Genomic DNA, 19,359 nt, shown 5'->3' on the forward strand with positions numbered 1-19,359 from the left:
ATTTTGTGAGTGAGAGGTGAGAATTGAGAAAATAACTTATAAGATTTTATTGATTATTAAGAAATGGTTGATTACTAGATTAAACTCATTTAAAAAAAAATTTGCAAATAAAAATTGGCTGCAAAGTTGTTTGAAGTTTGATTGTAATAATGTAAAGTATTAATATCTATACTATAATTATCAATGTAATAGATTTATCTCATAAAAAATAAACAAATAAATAAACTTTAAAAAAAATGAAATGTAACATTTTCAAAGTTTATTGGAGGTATTTGGTTATATAAAAACAATTTTGCAACCAACCAAAAAAAAAAACAAAATTGGTTTATTCTTTGTAAATTATCCTATCTTATTTTCAATACTAGGTTATTTGATTGTCTGCTTTACTAGCCATTTTCAATGAGTGTATAATTTTTTTCCAACCCCATGAGTGAAAAACAGTTATATATGAAATATCATAATTGGAAAGAATATGGAGTTGAGACTTTTACATTAATATTCTTGATGATATACATGTTATGCAAATGATTTCTATTATCATTTTAATTATATTATTCTCAAAGTTTTAAGAAAATATTTATTTAAAAAAATTATATATATTTAATATTTTGATATTGTGTGAAATATATATGTATAACCCATCCAATTATATATTAATATATTAGTTGATAACAAGATTTATAAATAAACATATGATCACCTTATAAATGTGTTTTAAAATTTCAAAGTTTGCAAATTTGAATGTATATATTAAGGAATAAAAATCTAACTTGTGATTTTATGATATTTTATTACTAAGGGACTAGTAATTAGTCGGTTTTGGGGTGTGATGAAACTTAAAATTTGTAATTATTTATATGTTAAAAGTTGTGTTTTAAATTTAAAGTTTTATTAAAATTATGAAATTATATTATTTTAGTGTTATGTGTTTATATTTAAATATTTTACTAAAAATTTTGTATTTTATAGTTTGCACAGGTTTGGTAAAAATAAAATTACTCAAGCTACAGAGGTCATATTGGAGTAATCCCTAATTCTGTAGAATCACAAAAGAGGCATCTTCAACTTTGTAAAAGACAATAAATTCTAAAAACCTCATTAAGATGATCAAAATGATCAAACATCAAAATGGAGACAAATTTACTTTTACTATGACCAGCTTAGAGTAAAAATATCATAAATAATTCACCTTTTATCCAAAAAAAAAAGGTGAATCATATGTTCAAACATATCTACAAAATTTTCTACGTGTTCTATGTTACGTGCAAAGGCTGAATTGGTGATTTAAGGCATCAAACATGTCAATTAAAGTTGGGCTATGGTATTGACATTCAAAGAGACAAGCAACCACCAACTTTACTATTTCACATTTAATGAGTCTTGGACTCTTGTTCTCATTTGGCCTATAAATAGATGTGTTGTATAAGCTTTGAAGTGTGCGAAAGTGTAGAGAAATTCCTCACTTGTAAAATAAATATTGTGTGTAAGAATAAGAGTTTGAGTGTGTCTTGTTAAAAAAAAGAGTTTGAGTATGCATATTTCTCCAAGTTTAAGTATGAAATTTCTTTTATCCTTACTCTTGAATCTTATGTTAATGGCAAGCTAAATCCTTTTATGTCAATGTGAAAAAGTTTCATTGTTGATCAAGTAAGATTGTTTATATTTTGTATATTCTTCCCTTTTCTATTTTTTTTACTAATTGATATTTATTTGTAGGTATAATTTGAATGATTTATTGTTATCTATTTACATCAAATACTTGGTACCTTAAATGTAGTTACCTTTATTTGTTGTCTAATATGATACAATAAATACTACAATAATTATATACTATAAGTATATGTATCAATTTATAATAAAGTCATATATATTATTTAGACAATAGCGTGGTTTTACCGATTGTTCTAAATAATATATTGTGATTTGAACTACTATTTACTTTTTCGCAACTAACATTTACTTTCTCGCATCTAACATTTAATTTTTCGCAACTAACATTTACTTTCTTGCATCTAACATATATTGTAATTTGAACTAACATTTAGTTAGTGACACATACTTGACGATGACAACAACTGCAAGACTATGCTTAAATTCTTCAAAATGAATTGTGATCATTAATTGATTGGGAATACTTATATCAAGAATTTCCATACAATTACACGTGGGTATAAAATCTAGGGAAAAATTGATTCATCATACAAGTCATAATAAAGTAGTTGGAATGGTATATGTTGGACCGTATGAGATTCTGGAGAAGATATGCGATTTAGCTTATCGACTTGCATTGCCTCCAGCTTTATCTGGTATTCATGATGTTTTTCATGTATCGATGCTGAGGAAGTATCAGCCTGATTTATCTCATATTTTCCAAGTCGATGAAGCAGAACTCGATGAAACTCTTAGCTATTTCGAGAAGCCGATTCAGATTCTCGATCAAAAAGAAAAACAACTCCTAACCAAAACCATTCCATTGGTGAAGATTCAATGGAGTCGACATGGAGTTGAAGAAGCGACATGGGAGACTGAAGAAGATATGAGACAGAGGTTTCTAGATATTTTTCCTTGATGTGAGTTCTTATTCAGTATTATGTTATTTCTTATCTTATGCGTGTACAAATTGCTTATGAATTCGAGGACGAACTCATGTCTTAGAGGGAGAGAAACATAAGGCCCGGGATTATTTGATTTAATCCGAGAATATTTAATTTGAGAATTTTTAGAGTTTAGATTTAAATTATAATATTCTTAAATTATTTAGGATTGAAATTGAATTAAAAAGATTGGCCGAGGACCGAATTGCAAATAAATGAAGTTTTAGGCACTAGGATGCAATTTTGTGTATATAGTGGAGTACACATGGCTGTGAAATATATTCATACGTGTATCTTTATGACCAATACCGAAACTCTCATATTGCCTTATCAATTCTATAATTATTATTTACATCTATCTTTATTTAAATTATAAAACCATCCTTACACTAGAAATTAATTATAAACATATCTAAACAAATCCACGATAGTAAAACACGCAACGCGTGCTCTGCAGTGCTTAGTATGAGTAATATTGTCGATACAACGAAATTTATATAACAATTCTTACATCTTAAAAAATTCAGTAAAAAAAATTATTTATCAAATATCATTTTGCATTAAATATAAAATCTCACGATATAATATCAAAATTTAACGATATAATATATAACAAAATTTTCTTGATATAATTATTATAGATGACACTGTTCGATATATTGGTCTTACTTTTAGTATATATAATATAATGTATGAATGCTATAATTCGTTAGTCAAAGTTTAATTTAAGCAATTGTAGTTTGAATTACGAATGATAATGAATATACATAAATGTGAATTTATCAATATCATTAAATGCATATTGAGTGCCAGCTAATAATTTAGAGAGTAATTAATTGTGATGGAATAATCTATGATGAATCAGGAAAGGAGGAAAAAAAGGAATATAAAAATAAATATGCCATAAAATAAAAATAAAATTATTACATCTAACTACCTTCAAAAACAATTATTACATCTAACTAACTTAAGCTTATAAACATTTCTTATTTATTATAATATATACTTTGAATATTTATTTGTTTTATTTTTTCTGTTTAAGTAGAAGTTATGCTAGCGATCGAGCGAAAATCGAATTTAAATGACTTATTTTACGTACAACATTTTTCAAGGTTTTTTTTTTTTTAAAGAGGAGCAAAATGTCAGTAGATGATAATGATGAGGCCTAACGAATAAATTTTAATTTGCGTGTTATAATTGAATTTTTGTCTGAAACCATCATTATATATATATATATATATATATATATATATATATATATATATACCTTATAATGCATTTGTAACGTACGGAAGAGAGGGGGCAAATTAATGATTTATATCATATATAGTCCGTCTTTTACCGTCAGATTAGCTTTTCCAAAATCAATGGTCATAAATTATCGTAAACCAAAACCATATACCTTAAAAAAATAATATTACATCCAAATTAATCAATGGTCATAAATTATCGTAAACCAAATTATCATAATAAAACTCTCTAATGCTGCACGTACATTTCACTACACACAAGCAAGCTAGCTAGCAATAACGTGCAGAGTCACCTTCCAGCTAGAACTTGTTAATTTTATTTATTTTGCATTTGCATGGATTTGGATACAGTTTTTGAGGGATTTTCTAATTCTTCACATGACTTTTGTAACATTAATCTTCATGATCATGATTTACTGATGCTGCAGGAGGGATCCAACTTATTCCATTCTCCATTTTACGATCCGTTTGATCCTTCTTTTGCCAAGCTGTTCAATCCAGAAGTAGTTAATTTATATTCCCAGACATTTGAAAGCTGCACACCAAATGGACAAATGATATTGCACGGTTCCCAAACTAGAAGATTACTGGATCCTGGTCCGTTCCAACAAGAAGAAAAGAAGTCGTGTTTGATCCTCGACAATAATATTGCAAAACGAAAGAGAAATGGTTCAAATAAAAAGGAGCCAGATCAGCAGACCAGAAGTCGAAGAACAATAATAATCGAAAAGAAATCCGATATAATTAAAGGGCAATGGTCTGCCGATGAAGACAGGTACATATATAGTTTTGTTTCGTTTTATATATAATTTCCCGGCCGGATCGATCATCTATTTGACATACTGTACGTACGTACGTACTTGTTTAATTTGAATATATATGAACACACACACACATTACACATACATGCATGTTATATATATATGCATGCTTTTGTTTTGTTTTGTTTTGTTTTGTTTTATTTTGTTTGTAATTCGTTTTAGTTGTAGCTAGGTTGTTAGAGAAGTTGGTGGAGAAGCATGGAGTACGAAAATGGTCGTCCATTGCACAGATGCTTCCGGGGAGAATCGGAAAGCAATGCAGGGAAAGATGGCACAATCATTTAAAGCCCAACATTAAGGTTTTTAATTAATTCCTTACACTTAATGTAATTGCCATTTTAATTTCAATCCTTTCTATTTATATTTAATTATATATAATATAATATTTACTCGATCGGCAGCATGCATTTCATGTGCACTAATTATCTTTATGGGCAATATGATTAATTAATTAATATACAGAAAGATCGATGGTCCGATGAAGAAGACAGAATACTAATCGAGGCCCACAGGCAAGTAGGCAACAAATGGGCTGAGATTGCACGAAGCTTGCCAGGAAGAAGTGAAAACACAATTAAAAACCATTGGAATGCTACAAAAAGAAGGCAGCTGTCGTCGTATCGCAAGAACAACTCCAACATTAATATTTCTCCATTGCAAGACTACATCAACAAGGTTATGTTTTCTTCTTCCGGTTCTATCTCTCCATCCAACAAACCGATCAATATGAACGCTGAAAATAATAATCATGATCAGAGCTTATTAGATGGGATGCAATTTGACTTTGATCAGAAGGAGATTGATTTCATGGAGATGCTGTCCATTGGGTATATTTAATTCAATTAATTGATCATGACTAGCTTATTACCCCGGCCGGCCCTTATAAGATTCTAATATATATTATGGTACTTTTTTAATTCCATTTGGACGCTTTAATTTGTTTTTATTATCATTATTATTATTGATGCTTTTCATTCAAATAATTAAATTCATGAGCTATAGCATTTGTATTATATTGAGGTGAATTGGCGAAATTTAAAAAAAAAATTAATATATAATTTTATTTTTCAATATATAAAATTTATCCCCTAGCTCATACAAAATATGGGAGATACGCAGATCAAACTCGTGCATAACATTCCTCTTTTCCGTCATCCACCATTATATATTATTAGAACTAGTATAATCGCATACACGCACGCGTGTGTATATAATCATATAATATATTTAACATTTTATGTTATGTAATATTTTTTCGATAATATTTAAATTTATTTTTTTTCATTTATAAAATAATATAAAAATAAATTTAAAATTTATTTATCAATATATCTTATCTATAATTTTTAGTTGAGAAAAATATGGAAATTAGAAATATTGAAATTTAAAAAAAAACAAATAAAAATAAAAGTGTAGTATGTATAGCACATAAGGGCAATTTCGGCAAATGAAAAATGGTGTCTAAAGGGGAGATTCTTTATATATAGGGAGAGATTAGAGATTCAATGGACGCGTTGCGAGCTTTTTAACTGATTCTTTTTACCAATGTTTTTTTACAAATAAATTAAATTAAATGGAGTAATTGATTTTAATTAAAATTCTATGTTAATTGCAATTTTGAGTGATATGGTTATTTATTTTAAAATTTCACCCCAACAATCTCCCTCTCAATCCTAATTGGACTCTTTGTAATCAATGAAAATCGAATACATAACTTTGTAGGATGAAGCGCTTAACGTTTTATAAAAAATTATAGTTGGTGGTAAAGGTATAACTCAGAGCTTTAATTTAAACCGCACAACAATCCAAACAACATGGTTCGATCGATGTAATCAACAGAGACAATTATTACACCTTAATATTATGATTTGTTAAAAAAAAGGCTTGTTGATTTATTAAAAGACACCAAAAGTCAGTTACTATGACTCCCAAGACTTTAATATAGAGTATTAGTAATTAAACATAATTAATTTATATTATATTCAACGATAAATTATTTTTAAATTAAGAAAATAAATTTGGAAGATGATAATTTGAAGTGATAGATAATAAATATATTAAAGTATGAATATTTTTTGTCTATTGACTAAGTTAATTACGTAAATTAAAAGGTTGAGACATATTCTATAGTAAAATAGTAAGATATAATTCTTTCACGGAGAAATTGAATTAAAATTTGAGATTATTTTGTTTCACAAAATCAATTTGTTCTAGATATATATAAATAATTGATAATAAAAAATTGGTAGGTATATTCACGATCTTAATCCAATCCATATGTGTGAGAAAGGTCAACATTGTCTATATTTAGAATAAATTCTTATTATTATAATATTTTTTTAAATAAAAAAAAAAAACCCACGAATATGAAAGACACATGTTTCGCGAGTGTAAATATAATAAATAAATAAAAACTAAGGTGGCCTGAGTGAGCCACAGATTGAAAGATGGGAGTTTCTAGCACCCACCAGCAGCCATTGACAAAGACCCACGTGTGTGAGTGTTTGCGTCTCCCTTGAATTCGGTTCCCCATTTCTTTCGCAGCTGCCTGTTTGATCTCTAAGGCGTGTTGGATCGATCACTCGTAAGTCCACCATTTTGTGATGAGGAATTGGTTGTTAATATATAATAAAATTCATATGTTTTGCATAGCTAGCTTGTTCTGTTTATTTTGATTACTAATTAATTATATATATGAATCAGCATTTTGTGGAGGGAGGGAGCAGACAGAATGCAGTTGCTTGCCGACGGTACTGATCCTACTACCCTGAGTTATTGGTTGACATGGAGAGTATTGCTGTGTTTCATATGGATCCTGTGGTCTATGCTTGTCGGATCATATGTAATATGGAAATACGAACCATTTGACTGCTTAGAATCTGATGGACGACAGAGGACAAGCAATGAGATCAGCTACTATACTCGATCTTGGAACCCTTGTCTAAAACCAATTCACCCAATCCTTTTTATGTCCTTTCGGATCATCTCATTCTGTCTGCTTTTGGTCGCTCTCAGTTTCGATGTTGCTGTTCACGGATTTGAATTGTTTTACTACTACACTCAGTAAGTGATTCTCCAACTTTAAATTAAATTAAGTGGCGGTGAATATTCTATTGATTGCTATTCTCTTTTTTTTTTTCTCTCTCTCTCTCTCTTTATTATTATATCTTACTTTTCCCCCTTTTGTTTAATTTGCTTCTTCCCAGGTGGACTTTCTCTTTATGTGTCATCTATTTCGGGGTATGATATAGAATTTGCGTTGTAACCAACGTTGATGTTACTGCCAAAATTCTTTTACCGGCTCAAAACCTTCAACTCCATATATATATATGTACGTTTACTTTGTTGTGTCTTATATATATTCTCTTGCAGTTTGCATCATTTCTTTCTATTCATGGATGTTTCCAGTATCCAAAAATAAATAACCACAGTAAGTGCCATGTGCCCGACGATATGGAGAAAGGGTTGTATACACCTATATCAAATGAAGCGGTTGACAGTGAAGTCAAATTATCTGAAAGATTGAACCACCCAAGAAAATTCCATCATGTTCTGCAGACTTCTGAATTTTGGGGTTATCTTTTTCAAGTCTTGTTTCAGGCATGGCTTCTATTTGTTGCTATTGGAATATGATATGGCTGCAATCTGTTCATTGACTAGGCTCTGAAATCCTAACTTGTTTATGGCCTTTACGATTTTTTTTTTTTTTACTTTGCTTTTCTTTTGTTTCATTGCCTTATTTTCTCCCATGAAAACCTATTTTAATTTGTGGTAGGGAGATTTTAACAAATAGGTGTGGTTCAACCTTTTTTTTAGATGTCTCAAATCCGAAAAACTTATGAAGGCGCACCGTCTTAAAATTTTTATTTGCAAGTGACCTTCAACCATGTTGGGAAAAAGAAGATCAAGTAAAGGTTAAAAAGTTATATATATTTAGATTAGAGTCATTATTTAATTTAAAGCTCTCCTTAAAATTGTGGTAAATAGGCTTTATAGACAGTTTATTCAAACAGCTTCTACAAGTGAGCTTACCTTTTTGAATTTCTATTCTTCACTTTTGGTTTTGAATCTGATATAGTGTCATCACTTAATTTAGGCATGTTATCGTTATCATGTAATTGAATTTAACCATTCAATTTTCTTGGTTTTATTTTTGTGACTCGTTTAGTTGATCTGATCATACTTACCCACAAACAGATAACAGCAGGAGCAGTAACACTAACAGATGTTGTTTACTGGTGCGTGATTGTCCCATTTCTGTCCATCAGAGATTATGAGATGAGCCTTGTAAGTATTTCCGTAACAAACAAAATACATCCGCTCTTGACTGCTCTTTAGTGATTGTGATTTGTGAAGTCGTCAATGGCAGACGTGCCATCATAAAAAATGATCCTGTTGTGACATAACATAATAATAAAAAAATGGAAAATTATACCTCAATTAAGTAGACCTAGCTATTATACCTGATTGATTTCATTGAAATTTTTTCATCTTTGTGTACTTACTTACCCTTTGATAACAAGTATATACCCTCTATCCTACACTGTTTCTTTTAGATGAACATTTTCTTCTTAATGTACTAACCTTTTGATGATAATAACTATTCTCTATCCTACTTGTAAGTGTCAGAATCCTGGCTAATTTTGGGCTCAGGGTTCTATGATCGATGCTGATGTGATTATACATTTGCAGGATGCCAATCTTTCATCTGAAGCCTCCAAATTAAATTTATATACTCTTCACGCATCTCCTCTGCTTATTTTTTTACGTTGTTGATGATTCCTCTGTTATATATATGTGTATATAAGAAATGTTCCTTTGTTTTATTAGTTGACAGTTTTAGCACATTCGCTTGGTGCTGTCTTGCTTCTTGGTGATACAGCTTTAAATAGTCTGGTGAGCTGCTACATATCGTATTTCCTGTATTATTTTTTGTCGATTTCACTCAGCATTTAATCCTGAGATATTTCTTCCAGAGATTTCCATGGTTTCGAATTTCCTACTTCCTTTTGTGGACGTGTATCTATGTTATCTTCCAGTGGATGCTTCATGCCTTTGTGTCAATTTGGTAACTGCTGTTTCTCTTAGCTTTTTATTCAAGGAGAAAGATTTGTATTTCGTTGTCTCACCAGCAATAGTTATATGTTTTAGGTGGCCTTATCCATATCTTGACTTGTCAAAATCTCAAGCTCCATTGTGGTGAGTTCGTTTTTTCCCATCATTCAGCAAATATTAATATCTAATTCCAATTTTTGGCACCATTGTTAGAAATGAGTTTCTTAGAGCAAATATTGACGTGAATTAAATTCAAAGTTCAACGGTAAGTTTGAGCACGAAAAGTGTCACGCCCCGAGACCGAGACGTGCCACCGGCGTTGTTTTAAATTCACACAAATTATAAAACAACCAGCCTCGTAGTACAGTATAAACCAAACCAGTCTATTATCATAAATAAATTCCAAAACATTGTCTTTACAACTCGATAAATCCAACAATAACAAAACCAATGCGGAAGCGTCTAAAAACTTAATAACAAAATATTAATGTGAAAATCCCAATAATAAAAATAACAAAATTTAGTCTAATTGATCATCTATCACCATCCCCAAAACATATCTTATTCACGAACTTCTACATCATCATCTTCATCATTTGGGAGGAAAAAGTAAGGGATGAGTGATTTGGGAAACACTCAATAAGTGGGGGCCGATCGATCATATCAAATATATACATATATATATATATTTATTTATTTCAAAAACTCATAGCATAATTCAAAGCGTAAACATTTCATATCATGTCTTAACATAGCATATCATGAAGATCATCATAACATAATTGACATGACGTAACATAGCATAACATAACTTTGGCCAGACACTGAAATTCCTCTCATTATTCGTGGCTAACTGATCAGTCTCCTATATGTAATCCCTTTAAGGGGTGAGGTCATAGAACGGTTATTATACCCATCGTATCAGGGCCATAACATAACATGGTTCGAAAATTCCCTTTCCACTCCTAATTCGATTCATAACAGTGTCAAAACATATTTTCAGCAAAACATCATCATGAACAATATTAAATAACAAAATTACAACGATTAGCATGAGCGATCGAATTTTTAATCATACATAATAATTTTAAAACATAAGCCCACTTATCCAGTATGTTGGTACGAAAATCAATGACTTGAATAAACAAAGCTTTGACCGAAACTTCAAAGAGCAATTCCCAAAAATTGGCTTACTTACTTCAACAATTTTTGGTAGAATAGATTGGATTTCTCTTCACAACTCTCCACTCTCCTTTTTCAAGCAATTTCCTTTCAAATCCTAGATTATCCCCACGTGAGATTATGGAAAAAGAAAAGTCAATTCCCTTTGACCCAAATCTTTGCAGCTTTGAATTCGAAAGTGGTCTGACACAACTTGAGACAAAATTTCGAAAATAAAGAAAAGACGGTGGACCGAGTGATGACTTTAGGTGGCAGCCTTCACGCAGAACATGGGCAGAATAATTGTAATTTGCTGCTCTCGAAAATATGGAGAGGAAAATGAGAGAATGAGTAGGATTTTGGACTAAGGGTATTCTGAGAGCTGAAGGGTGGTTCTTGCAACTAAAAATCGTCCAAAAAGGAGGAAGAAAATCTCCTTGATTTCGTGCATTAAGGAAGGAAAAATCTGCATCCATATAACTTGGTTCGGTTGCTGCCAATACAAAGATTTGTTCCAAGATTTCCGCCATCACCGTGCACTAATTAGAATGAAATATTTGCCTTCCATGCTTGAGAGTTTTATTCCTTGTTGAAGGAACTTGGGGCCAAAGTTTCGGGTTTTTACAAAAAGATTATCGTCTCTTGATATCATCTCTAACATAAATTAATGGAAAGTAGAATATACACAGATATATTAAAGCTTGGATGGCAATAAACTATCATATTTCTTGGAACGTCCTTTTCCATTTTGTAAGGCAATTTAGTGTGCCGCAGGTATATACATATACAGTCACTGAGAAATGAGAATGAAACAAACGCAGAACTTTTAACAATGATATTCGATACCTTAATTTGTGTCGTGTGTAATGAACTAGCCTCCTTTATTTATTTGGGCAGGTACTTGGTGGTGGCACTAATGCACATACCATGCTATGGAATCTTTCTACTGATTGTGAAAATGAAACACTTCATGATGCCCAAATTGTTCCCTACTTGTTATCAATGCTCCCCATAATATCGTTTTACAACAGTGAATAAGGCATCTACATTTCGACAAATTTACACCCGGGAAGATGTCTGAAAATTGTTGATGAAGATTCTTGCAAGGTACTTCATTCACGGGCAAATGCTACTGCTTTGGTCGTCAAACTACTTCCAAGCTTTACTTGATAGGATATATGTATGTTCTCATTATTATTATTCCTAAAATATGTGACGCACGATGATCATTATGGAGAGAGAGTTTGAAAAATGACTTTGGTCAATCAAATTTTTTGATTTATGACCTTCTTTCAAAAAAACTTTGCAAAATAACCTTCAAATACAAAGAAAATGCAAAAATAAAAAAAAAGCAAAAAATTGAGGAGGTTATATTTCCAAATCATGGTCAAACGAAGGTTATTTAGTTAAATAAATCCTCATTATGGATCAACATAAAGGTTTAACGTTTCTTATAAATCAGTTTCATGCTTGTTATTTGTTAATGTTTTCTAATATCTTGCCCTTTTCAATTTTCTCCAAAAGAGTTGATTATATGTCGTTTTGTTCATTTCCTTTAAGCGTTGTAAAATAAATAATTTTGTAAAACTCTAGCAAAACCGATTTATCTTAGATATACTAAGTACCTCCGTCCCGATAACATATGTCAAGTTTTTTTTTTGTTTGTCTCAAATAAATATATATATATATATATATATATATATATATATATATATAGTAATAGTTTTTCACACTCCTTTACTATTTTACTCTTTTTTAATTTGAGGTTTTTGTTATTAACTAGCATTTGAAAATAGGTAAACTAGGAGAAATTGGACCCTACAGAGGGGTAATGTAAAGCCTTTATTGGCCCAAAATCATGTGATGTGAGACCTACATGATTTGCAAATGTAGCCAATTGATGGTCACACAGCTACAATGAGGATACTACCTCAATATAACATCGAAGTATACGTAGACTAGTTATTGAGAGTATTTCTAATATCTTGGAACATGTGAAGAAAAATAGAACTTCATCTTCTTCTGATAATTGATTCAAATCAATCGGCATATGTCATGGTGAATGAAAATAGTTATTGCCAGATGATCAGGTAACGTCTTCCGGCGAGGCATTCAAATTAATAATCAATGGAAGGATTGTGGTTCACTTTTCATTAATTTTTTTTTTGTTGAACTTGTGATTATCAAACTGTAGTATTTATGTTTATAACATCCATTAAAAATTCAAAAACAGTTTGGCGAGAAAAAAGGGCACACATAACTTCTAATTGAAAATTTAAAAAATTCGAATGATAATTCAAATTTGGCGTATTTAAAAATTTCATAATAGAAAAGATAATTCAATTTGTTATGGAACTAATGATGCATGAAATCAAATTTGAAGCATTTGAAAATTGTAAGTTTAAAAATCCGAAAGAGTGATTCAATTTGTTTTGGAACTAATTCAATTGGTTTTGGAACTAATAAGATGGAGTATTTCATGCTGTGGAAAACGGATAACTTCAATTTAAATTTATTGGTGTTAGAGAAATTTAATTATTTTTCATGCTCATTAAATAGGGGTAAACCTGGAAAGTTATTTGTATATTTGATATTTTTAAAGTTTTTTATTGTTATGTGCGAAAAAAGCAGGATTACCGATTATATAATCGAAACGGATAAAGTATCTATTATTAGTTTTGAAATGTTGCTCACCGACCGTGTTCCTCCTTGAGGTGTCACTAAGGCTGGGAAAAAATACCGAATGTCGAAAATACCGTCATATCGTACCGAAAAATTTACCGAATATACCGAAACCGAATATACCGAATATACCGATTTTTTTTTATAAAATTTTTCACGGTACCAAAATTTTTTTTTATTTCCGGTACGGTATCCGGTATAAAATATCTCCATACCGAAAATTCGGTATACCGAACATACCGGTACGGTACGATACGATATACGGTATCGTAGTTCGGTACGGTATACCGTACCGTACCCAGCCCTACGTGTCACTCACTATACATCACATCCACTTCATCACTTATTATTTTAACTAATTTTAATTTTCAATAATTTGAATTATATTTTATATTTAAAAGACATTTTATTTTTATTGTTTTCAAATCAATTTGAGTGTATACTTTAATATTGCATTCTACTTGAACATTTTTTTAAAAAAAAACTGCAAACCGATCGTCACCACCAAAAACTTTTCAAAATCGCAATACTAATTTAAATTTGAAACCACGATATTTTTTTCAAGAGACTAATCGACCGCCGATAACAATTCGATTTGACATTTTTTAAAAAACTACAAAACCGCACCGTGATCATCTATAAATTGAAACCCCTCATCTTCTTCTTTGTTAATCCACCATTAATTTAAATATATTATCTAAATTTCTTACTCATGTTTTCAATAGTTAATTACCTATGTACAACACATGTCCTTTTTTTATTACCCTACCATTAATTAATCATATTGCGTGCCAATTATATTTTATTGTCAATCAAATATCTCTTTTCATTTATGTATCAAATAGTAAAAAAAAATATTTAATTATAAATTTTTAACGTGCATCGCAAGTATTTTTTCTTAATATTAAAATAATTCAACGGCGTTATTATTATTATTTTTTTTAAAAAAAAATTGTTTCTTGGTTTTCATATAAAATCCTTTCGATCTTGCTTGCTACACAAGTACAAGATTAACGTGATAAAAGACAAGGGTTGAAATTTTTATTCTTAACTAGTTCAAATATACATTTGCAAATTCTCAACCCAAGCAATCAAATTCAGCGTAAGAAATAACTATACATTTGAAAGTATGCTTTGACTCTTTTTTCGCTATATAACATCAGGATTCGTCAGGCTTTGGTTCGAGGACTACAGGAACCTTTTCCAGGTGATCACCACGTAACACTTCAATAGTCACCTAAATAAGCAACCCAAATCAATATGAGACCTCAGTAAGATTTCTTTCTTTTTTCCTTGTCGGAAATGATAATGGTAATTTCCTATTTCTGAAAATTTAAACTTTGGGCGTAAATGGAAATTTTGGATGGCGTGAAAATGAGAAAAAAAAGGTTTTGTTTGTCTGTTTTTTTTTAAACGCCTAAAGTTATTTTTATTTACCTTGTCACCAACTTTGCATTGGTCCAGTATTCTATACAAATCACTACCATTGGAGACCTTCTTTCCATCAATAGACGTAATTATATCACCCAAAATAAGTCTGCCATATGTATCTCGTTTGGTAGATTGAAGACCCTGGTAGACAAAAATTACACCCACAACATAAATCTCACGTCTTCGAATTTCAACCTTCAACCCACGTTCTAAACCAAAGGAATGAAAGGATACAGCAATATACGTACCGCTTTCCCAGCCGGCCCATTGGGAGGAGCATCCAAGACAAGAACTCCGCTTACTCCTAATTGCTCCACTGATTGATCTGGTGCAAACTTAATACCCAAAATGGGTCTGGTGACTTTCCCAAACTTTACTAATTGATCAACAATGCCACCAACCTGTACGTAAAAGAAAACGCATTAAGAACACTCCAAAAATTGATCCATCAAGTCTCTCCCCACTGGCGTATAGCCCGACTTATATTTGAACAAAAATGCCGTGCCATCCAGCGGATTCTTGGTGGTCGGGTATTTCTTTACGAAAGAAAGGCACCAACTGACACAGATTCATTCACAACCTAGTTCACCACTTTAAAACCAAAGACTTTATGAAGCGTTTTAGCGAGAATTATTGGTCAGCTCAAACATTTGAACACAAGACACACGTATAAGCCTACTAACTTTTGTTATTCAATCAATTACGTACTCACAGTGTCAACTGGAATAGAAAATCCCACACCAGATGAAGCACCAGAAGGAGAGTATATAGCTGTGTTTATCCCAATAAGATTCCCTGAACTATCTAGAAGCGGCCCTCCACTATTTCCCGGATTAATGGCAGCATCAGTCTGGATGACATCCTGGATCGGACGACCAGTTGCAGCCGAACTGATTTCCCTCCGAAGACCACTATGAAAAAGAGAGAGAAGATATTGTGTTACCTAGTATTATGAAACATCATACAATATTTCACTAGATCTTAGTAGCGTTTCAGCTCTAATGATCAAATAATAGATGAAATCCAGATTTGGAGATTCATAGAATAATTCAATGATTCACTCTAGGAATTCTATGCACCTGAACCAAGTTCCCCAGCAATTTATGGACTGGGAGAACTAAAAAGAGGCTATAAGAGTACTGTTTAATTACCACATTTTTGGCTTTGCTGTTGCAATATAAACATAAAAAAAGTTGTGTAAACCTCAGTAATAAATAAAAGTGAGGAGTGTGATATTGTTTCCGTCAGTTTTTTCGCCTCAGATATAAAGAACAAGCCCAAAAAGAAAATCGATGATGGGGAATACAATCAATCAGCCACTGGGTAAGTGCAATATATCAACAAGTGGAATCACAAAACAGAGTACCTGATGACGCCAGTCGTAAGTGTATGGTCAAGTCCAAACTTCAAAGACATAAAGCATTGAACAAAAACATATACATATCATCAAAAAAAGGGGGTTAATGGTATAAAATTAAAAGCATTTGATGACATTAGCAGAAGCAAGGGCTTACAGGATTTCCAATTGCAAAAACTTTTTGACCAACAAGTAGGTCAGCAGACACACCAATTGGTATAGGTCTCAACTTGTGCTTTGGAGCATCAATACGCAGGACTGCAACATCTTTGTCCTGATCAAACCCGATAACTTTAGCATCGTAAGTGGTTTGGTCTGCAAGAGTGACCCTGAAGGCAACAAGGGTGGATTAAGTGAAAAGCAAAATGTATTAAATTAAAGATTAAAACAAATATATAGATTGAAGAAGGTACTTGAGATCTGAAGCACCCCGAATGACATGATAATTTGTGACAATGTGGCCCAGCGTATCCCATACAAATCCTGAACCCGATCCTTGAGGCACCTCCAACACGTCCAATGTAAACGCATCCTGCCTACCTAAAACATACCAAGTCAAACCCCAAAGAAAGAAAGAAAGAAAAAGCCAAATTAACGTACCTGACGGCGAGATTGGTAATGTAGACAACAGAGGGAGTGTTCTCTTGAAAAAGACGAACTGTAGCGAGCTCATCGGACTGCAATTTCCTTGAAAAAGCACAAGCACAATCAACGTCGGTCACCAACAGGGAAGCCGATAGAGCAACCGATGCGCAGAGCACCAATAACGAATCCACCACCTTCTTCAACATTTTCTTGTCCGTAACCATTATATTACCACGATTATTTGTTGAGATGGATAATTTGGGCATTGAAGAATGGGAGATCACCAACTTCAACTTTGGAGTGGAAGAGAGCAGTGCCACTGTGGACGCCATTGTAACTTACTCAATCTCACCTGTCATCTGCAAATTTGTTTTATTATTTCTTTCTTGTGGACAATAATTTCTCAGCTTGTATAACTTCGATCGGTTAGACCTCTATTACACCAAGATCCAACGCTTCTTATTGATTTTAAAACATAATTCTATGAAATTTAGGGAATAAATTATTAATGCACAAAGTATGTGACACAAGTAGAGCTGATAAAGTTTTTTCAAAAAAAAAAAAAAAGTAGAGCTGATAAAGTGGGTTGGATCTGTTGTTGGTCTCACCTCCAAATATACGGGTTGAGTTGATAAATGATTAAGAGTACACTCATGTGAGATCGTATCACGGATCGTAATAGTTAGATTTATAACCTTCATCCATATATTTTTTTGTTATATGACCTTGTACAACTTATTTTTTAAAAAATAACCTCCACTTCTAATAAAATTTTCTTCTGTTACGTTATTGCCCTTCAATATTGATCCTGTACTCTCCACCACATGATTATGATGGTGTTTTTCAGATGTAGCAATGGTCTCTTCATGTATATTTTCTTTTTTTTTTGAAGAAATTGTACAAAAAATAAATATCGTTTTTCTCCAATTCAATTCGATTGTCACAAAATTGGGAGTTGTAGAAAATGTCATGGATGGAGACGACAACATTTGGATTGAGAATGAACAGACCGGGAACAAGTCGAAATGGTTTTTTCACCAAAAAAGAAAAAGAAATTAAGGGTTTTTCCATATTTCTCATTCAACAGATCGATGGAGAACAAGTCGAAATGGTTTTTCCATCAAAAAAAAAAAAAGAAAGAAAGGGTTTTTCCAAGGCTGGAGTGAGGTTAAATGATTGATGTCCAGTACGCTAGGTTAAAAGAAGGATTAATTGCAATAAGGAGAAAATTGATGTAATTTGACCGTAATTGGTTTTGAATCGAAATGTCGGAGAATAAGATGAAAATTTATGTAAGGTGGAAATTGAACGTTGCGTGGTATAATTAATTAAAGATAAAAATATACATTTAATAGTTTTAAAACATAGAGGTTATTTATCAAAACATCTTATAAATGAAGGTTAATTTCTTAATTTTTCCATTGGATTTGGACCTTCTGCTGCCCAAACATAACAACACCCCGTGCTGTCTTGTTTTTTTGTTTTGAATTATGAGATGTTCATGCGAACATCTCAATTGAAAAAAAATAAAAGAATAAAAATTGCAGTGAAACGTAGGATCCAAATCCCTCAAAATTCTGCTCCTTGTCTCACGCATTTGAATTTTTCTTTGATTTTTATTTTTATTTTTCAATTTCACAATTAGATGATTTGTTTAGGACACAAGATCTCAGAAGTCGGGGTTTAGTTTAAGGGGAATTTGGAGATAAATCCCCATACACAAACTAAACTTTAGGTTCAGTACCTATGTCATAAAATCTTATGCTGCACTCCCTATTACATCAAAAATTTATTTTGAACTCCCTGTTTCACGTATTTATTTATTTTACCATTAATTTTATTTCTCCTAAATTATTCACGCTAATTTTATGCCTATCCTCTTCTTCTCTCAGACAAAACTCACGCCTCCTCTTCTTCTTCTCAGGCGAGAAAATTCACGGATCATTCTTTTTCCTTCTAAACCAACGCCTCCTTCTCACGCAAGAAAACCCATGGCCGAAGGAATTAATTTATCTACAGGGCGATGACGAGGGATATGAGTTTTGAATTGGGGCGAGCCAAAGTAACACAGACGATGACGAGGGACGAGCCAAAGCAACATAGGTTGAATTTATTGTTGATTTCTTGTTGATTTATGGTGGTATATTTGATTTGTGTTGGGTTTTTGTTGATTTTTTGAGTAAAAGAAGAATTTATGTTTGTTCGATTTCAGTAACATATTATTGTTGAGTTGATTATGAGATATCCTGATGAATTTGGTATACTTCTTCAAAGCTTTAGTGAATTCCCCTTGTAGACAATAGTTCAATTTCAGATTTCTAAGAGCTTTAGTGAAATCTTCTTGAACACAATAGTTTAATTTCAGATTTTTAGGTTATAATGCATCACATTGGTGAACAAGAATTGAGCTATAGTTGCTATTA

General features: G+C 31.7%; 2 protein-coding genes across 4 annotated transcripts; one reads left to right on the forward strand and one right to left on the reverse strand.

Moving 5' to 3' along the window:
- Positions 1-7,099: 7,099 nt before the first annotated feature.
- Positions 7,100-12,185, forward strand: LOC140892250 (uncharacterized). Of its 2 annotated transcripts, none has more exons than XM_073301085.1 (9): positions 7,100-7,249; positions 7,369-7,728; positions 7,872-7,905; positions 8,038-8,265; positions 8,863-8,952; positions 9,496-9,561; positions 9,642-9,733; positions 9,817-9,864; positions 11,779-12,185. In XM_073301085.1, the coding sequence occupies exons 2-9, from the start codon at positions 7,397-7,399 to the stop codon at positions 11,894-11,896; spliced, it is 1,008 nt and encodes a 335-aa protein (XP_073157186.1). In that variant the 5' UTR covers positions 7,100-7,249; positions 7,369-7,396; the 3' UTR covers positions 11,897-12,185. The 2 variants fall into 2 exon arrangements, with proteins under 2 accessions (XP_073157186.1, XP_073157187.1); XM_073301086.1 differs by having other exon boundaries at positions 8,074-8,265.
- Positions 12,186-14,582: 2,397 nt separating this feature from the next.
- LOC140890532 (protease Do-like 1, chloroplastic) lies at positions 14,583-17,352 on the reverse strand. 2 transcript variants are annotated; one of them, XM_073298384.1, is made up of 8 exons: positions 16,952-17,352; positions 16,765-16,887; positions 16,509-16,680; positions 16,361-16,398; positions 15,707-15,905; positions 15,243-15,395; positions 15,001-15,135; positions 14,583-14,800 (listed from the first exon to the last, which is right to left on the reverse strand). In XM_073298384.1, exons 1-8 carry the CDS (start codon positions 17,266-17,268, stop codon positions 14,723-14,725), a joined length of 1,215 nt encoding a protein of 404 aa, XP_073154485.1. In that variant the 5' UTR covers positions 17,269-17,352; the 3' UTR covers positions 14,583-14,722. The 2 variants fall into 2 exon arrangements, with proteins under 2 accessions (XP_073154485.1, XP_073154486.1); XM_073298385.1 differs by having other exon boundaries at positions 16,765-16,891; positions 16,952-17,174.
- Between the last annotated feature and the right edge of the window lie 2,007 nt (positions 17,353-19,359).

Source organism: Henckelia pumila, chromosome 3 (genome assembly GCF_033568475.1).
Source record: "Henckelia pumila isolate YLH828 chromosome 3, ASM3356847v2, whole genome shotgun sequence".
NCBI classification, from domain to species: domain Eukaryota; kingdom Viridiplantae; phylum Streptophyta; class Magnoliopsida; order Lamiales; family Gesneriaceae; genus Henckelia; species Henckelia pumila.

What these genes read in the sequence shown, in the direction of transcription:
- LOC140890532 (XM_073298384.1), bottom strand. Translation starts at nt 17,268, where the DNA reads ATGGCGTCCACAGTGGCACTGCTCTCTTCCACTCCAAAGTTGAAGTTG. An exon ending in CGGGGTGCTTCAGATCTCAA is followed by an intron (nt 16,681 to 16,764) that starts GTACCTTCTTCA and finishes TGTTGCCTTCAG; the next exon opens with GGTCACTCTTGCAGACCAAA. An exon ending in AATGCAAAGTTGGTGACAAG is followed by an intron (nt 14,801 to 15,000) that starts GTAAATAAAAAT and finishes TTGCTTATTTAG; the next exon opens with GTGACTATTGAAGTGTTACG.
- LOC140892250 (XM_073301085.1), top strand. Translation starts at nt 7,397, where the DNA reads ATGCAGTTGCTTGCCGACGGTACTGATCCTACTACCCTGAGTTATTGG. An exon ending in TTTTTCAAGTCTTGTTTCAG is followed by an intron (nt 8,266 to 8,862) that starts GCATGGCTTCTA and finishes ACCCACAAACAG; the next exon opens with ATAACAGCAGGAGCAGTAAC. An exon ending in AAATCTCAAGCTCCATTGTG is followed by an intron (nt 9,865 to 11,778) that starts GTGAGTTCGTTT and finishes TTATTTGGGCAG; the next exon opens with GTACTTGGTGGTGGCACTAA.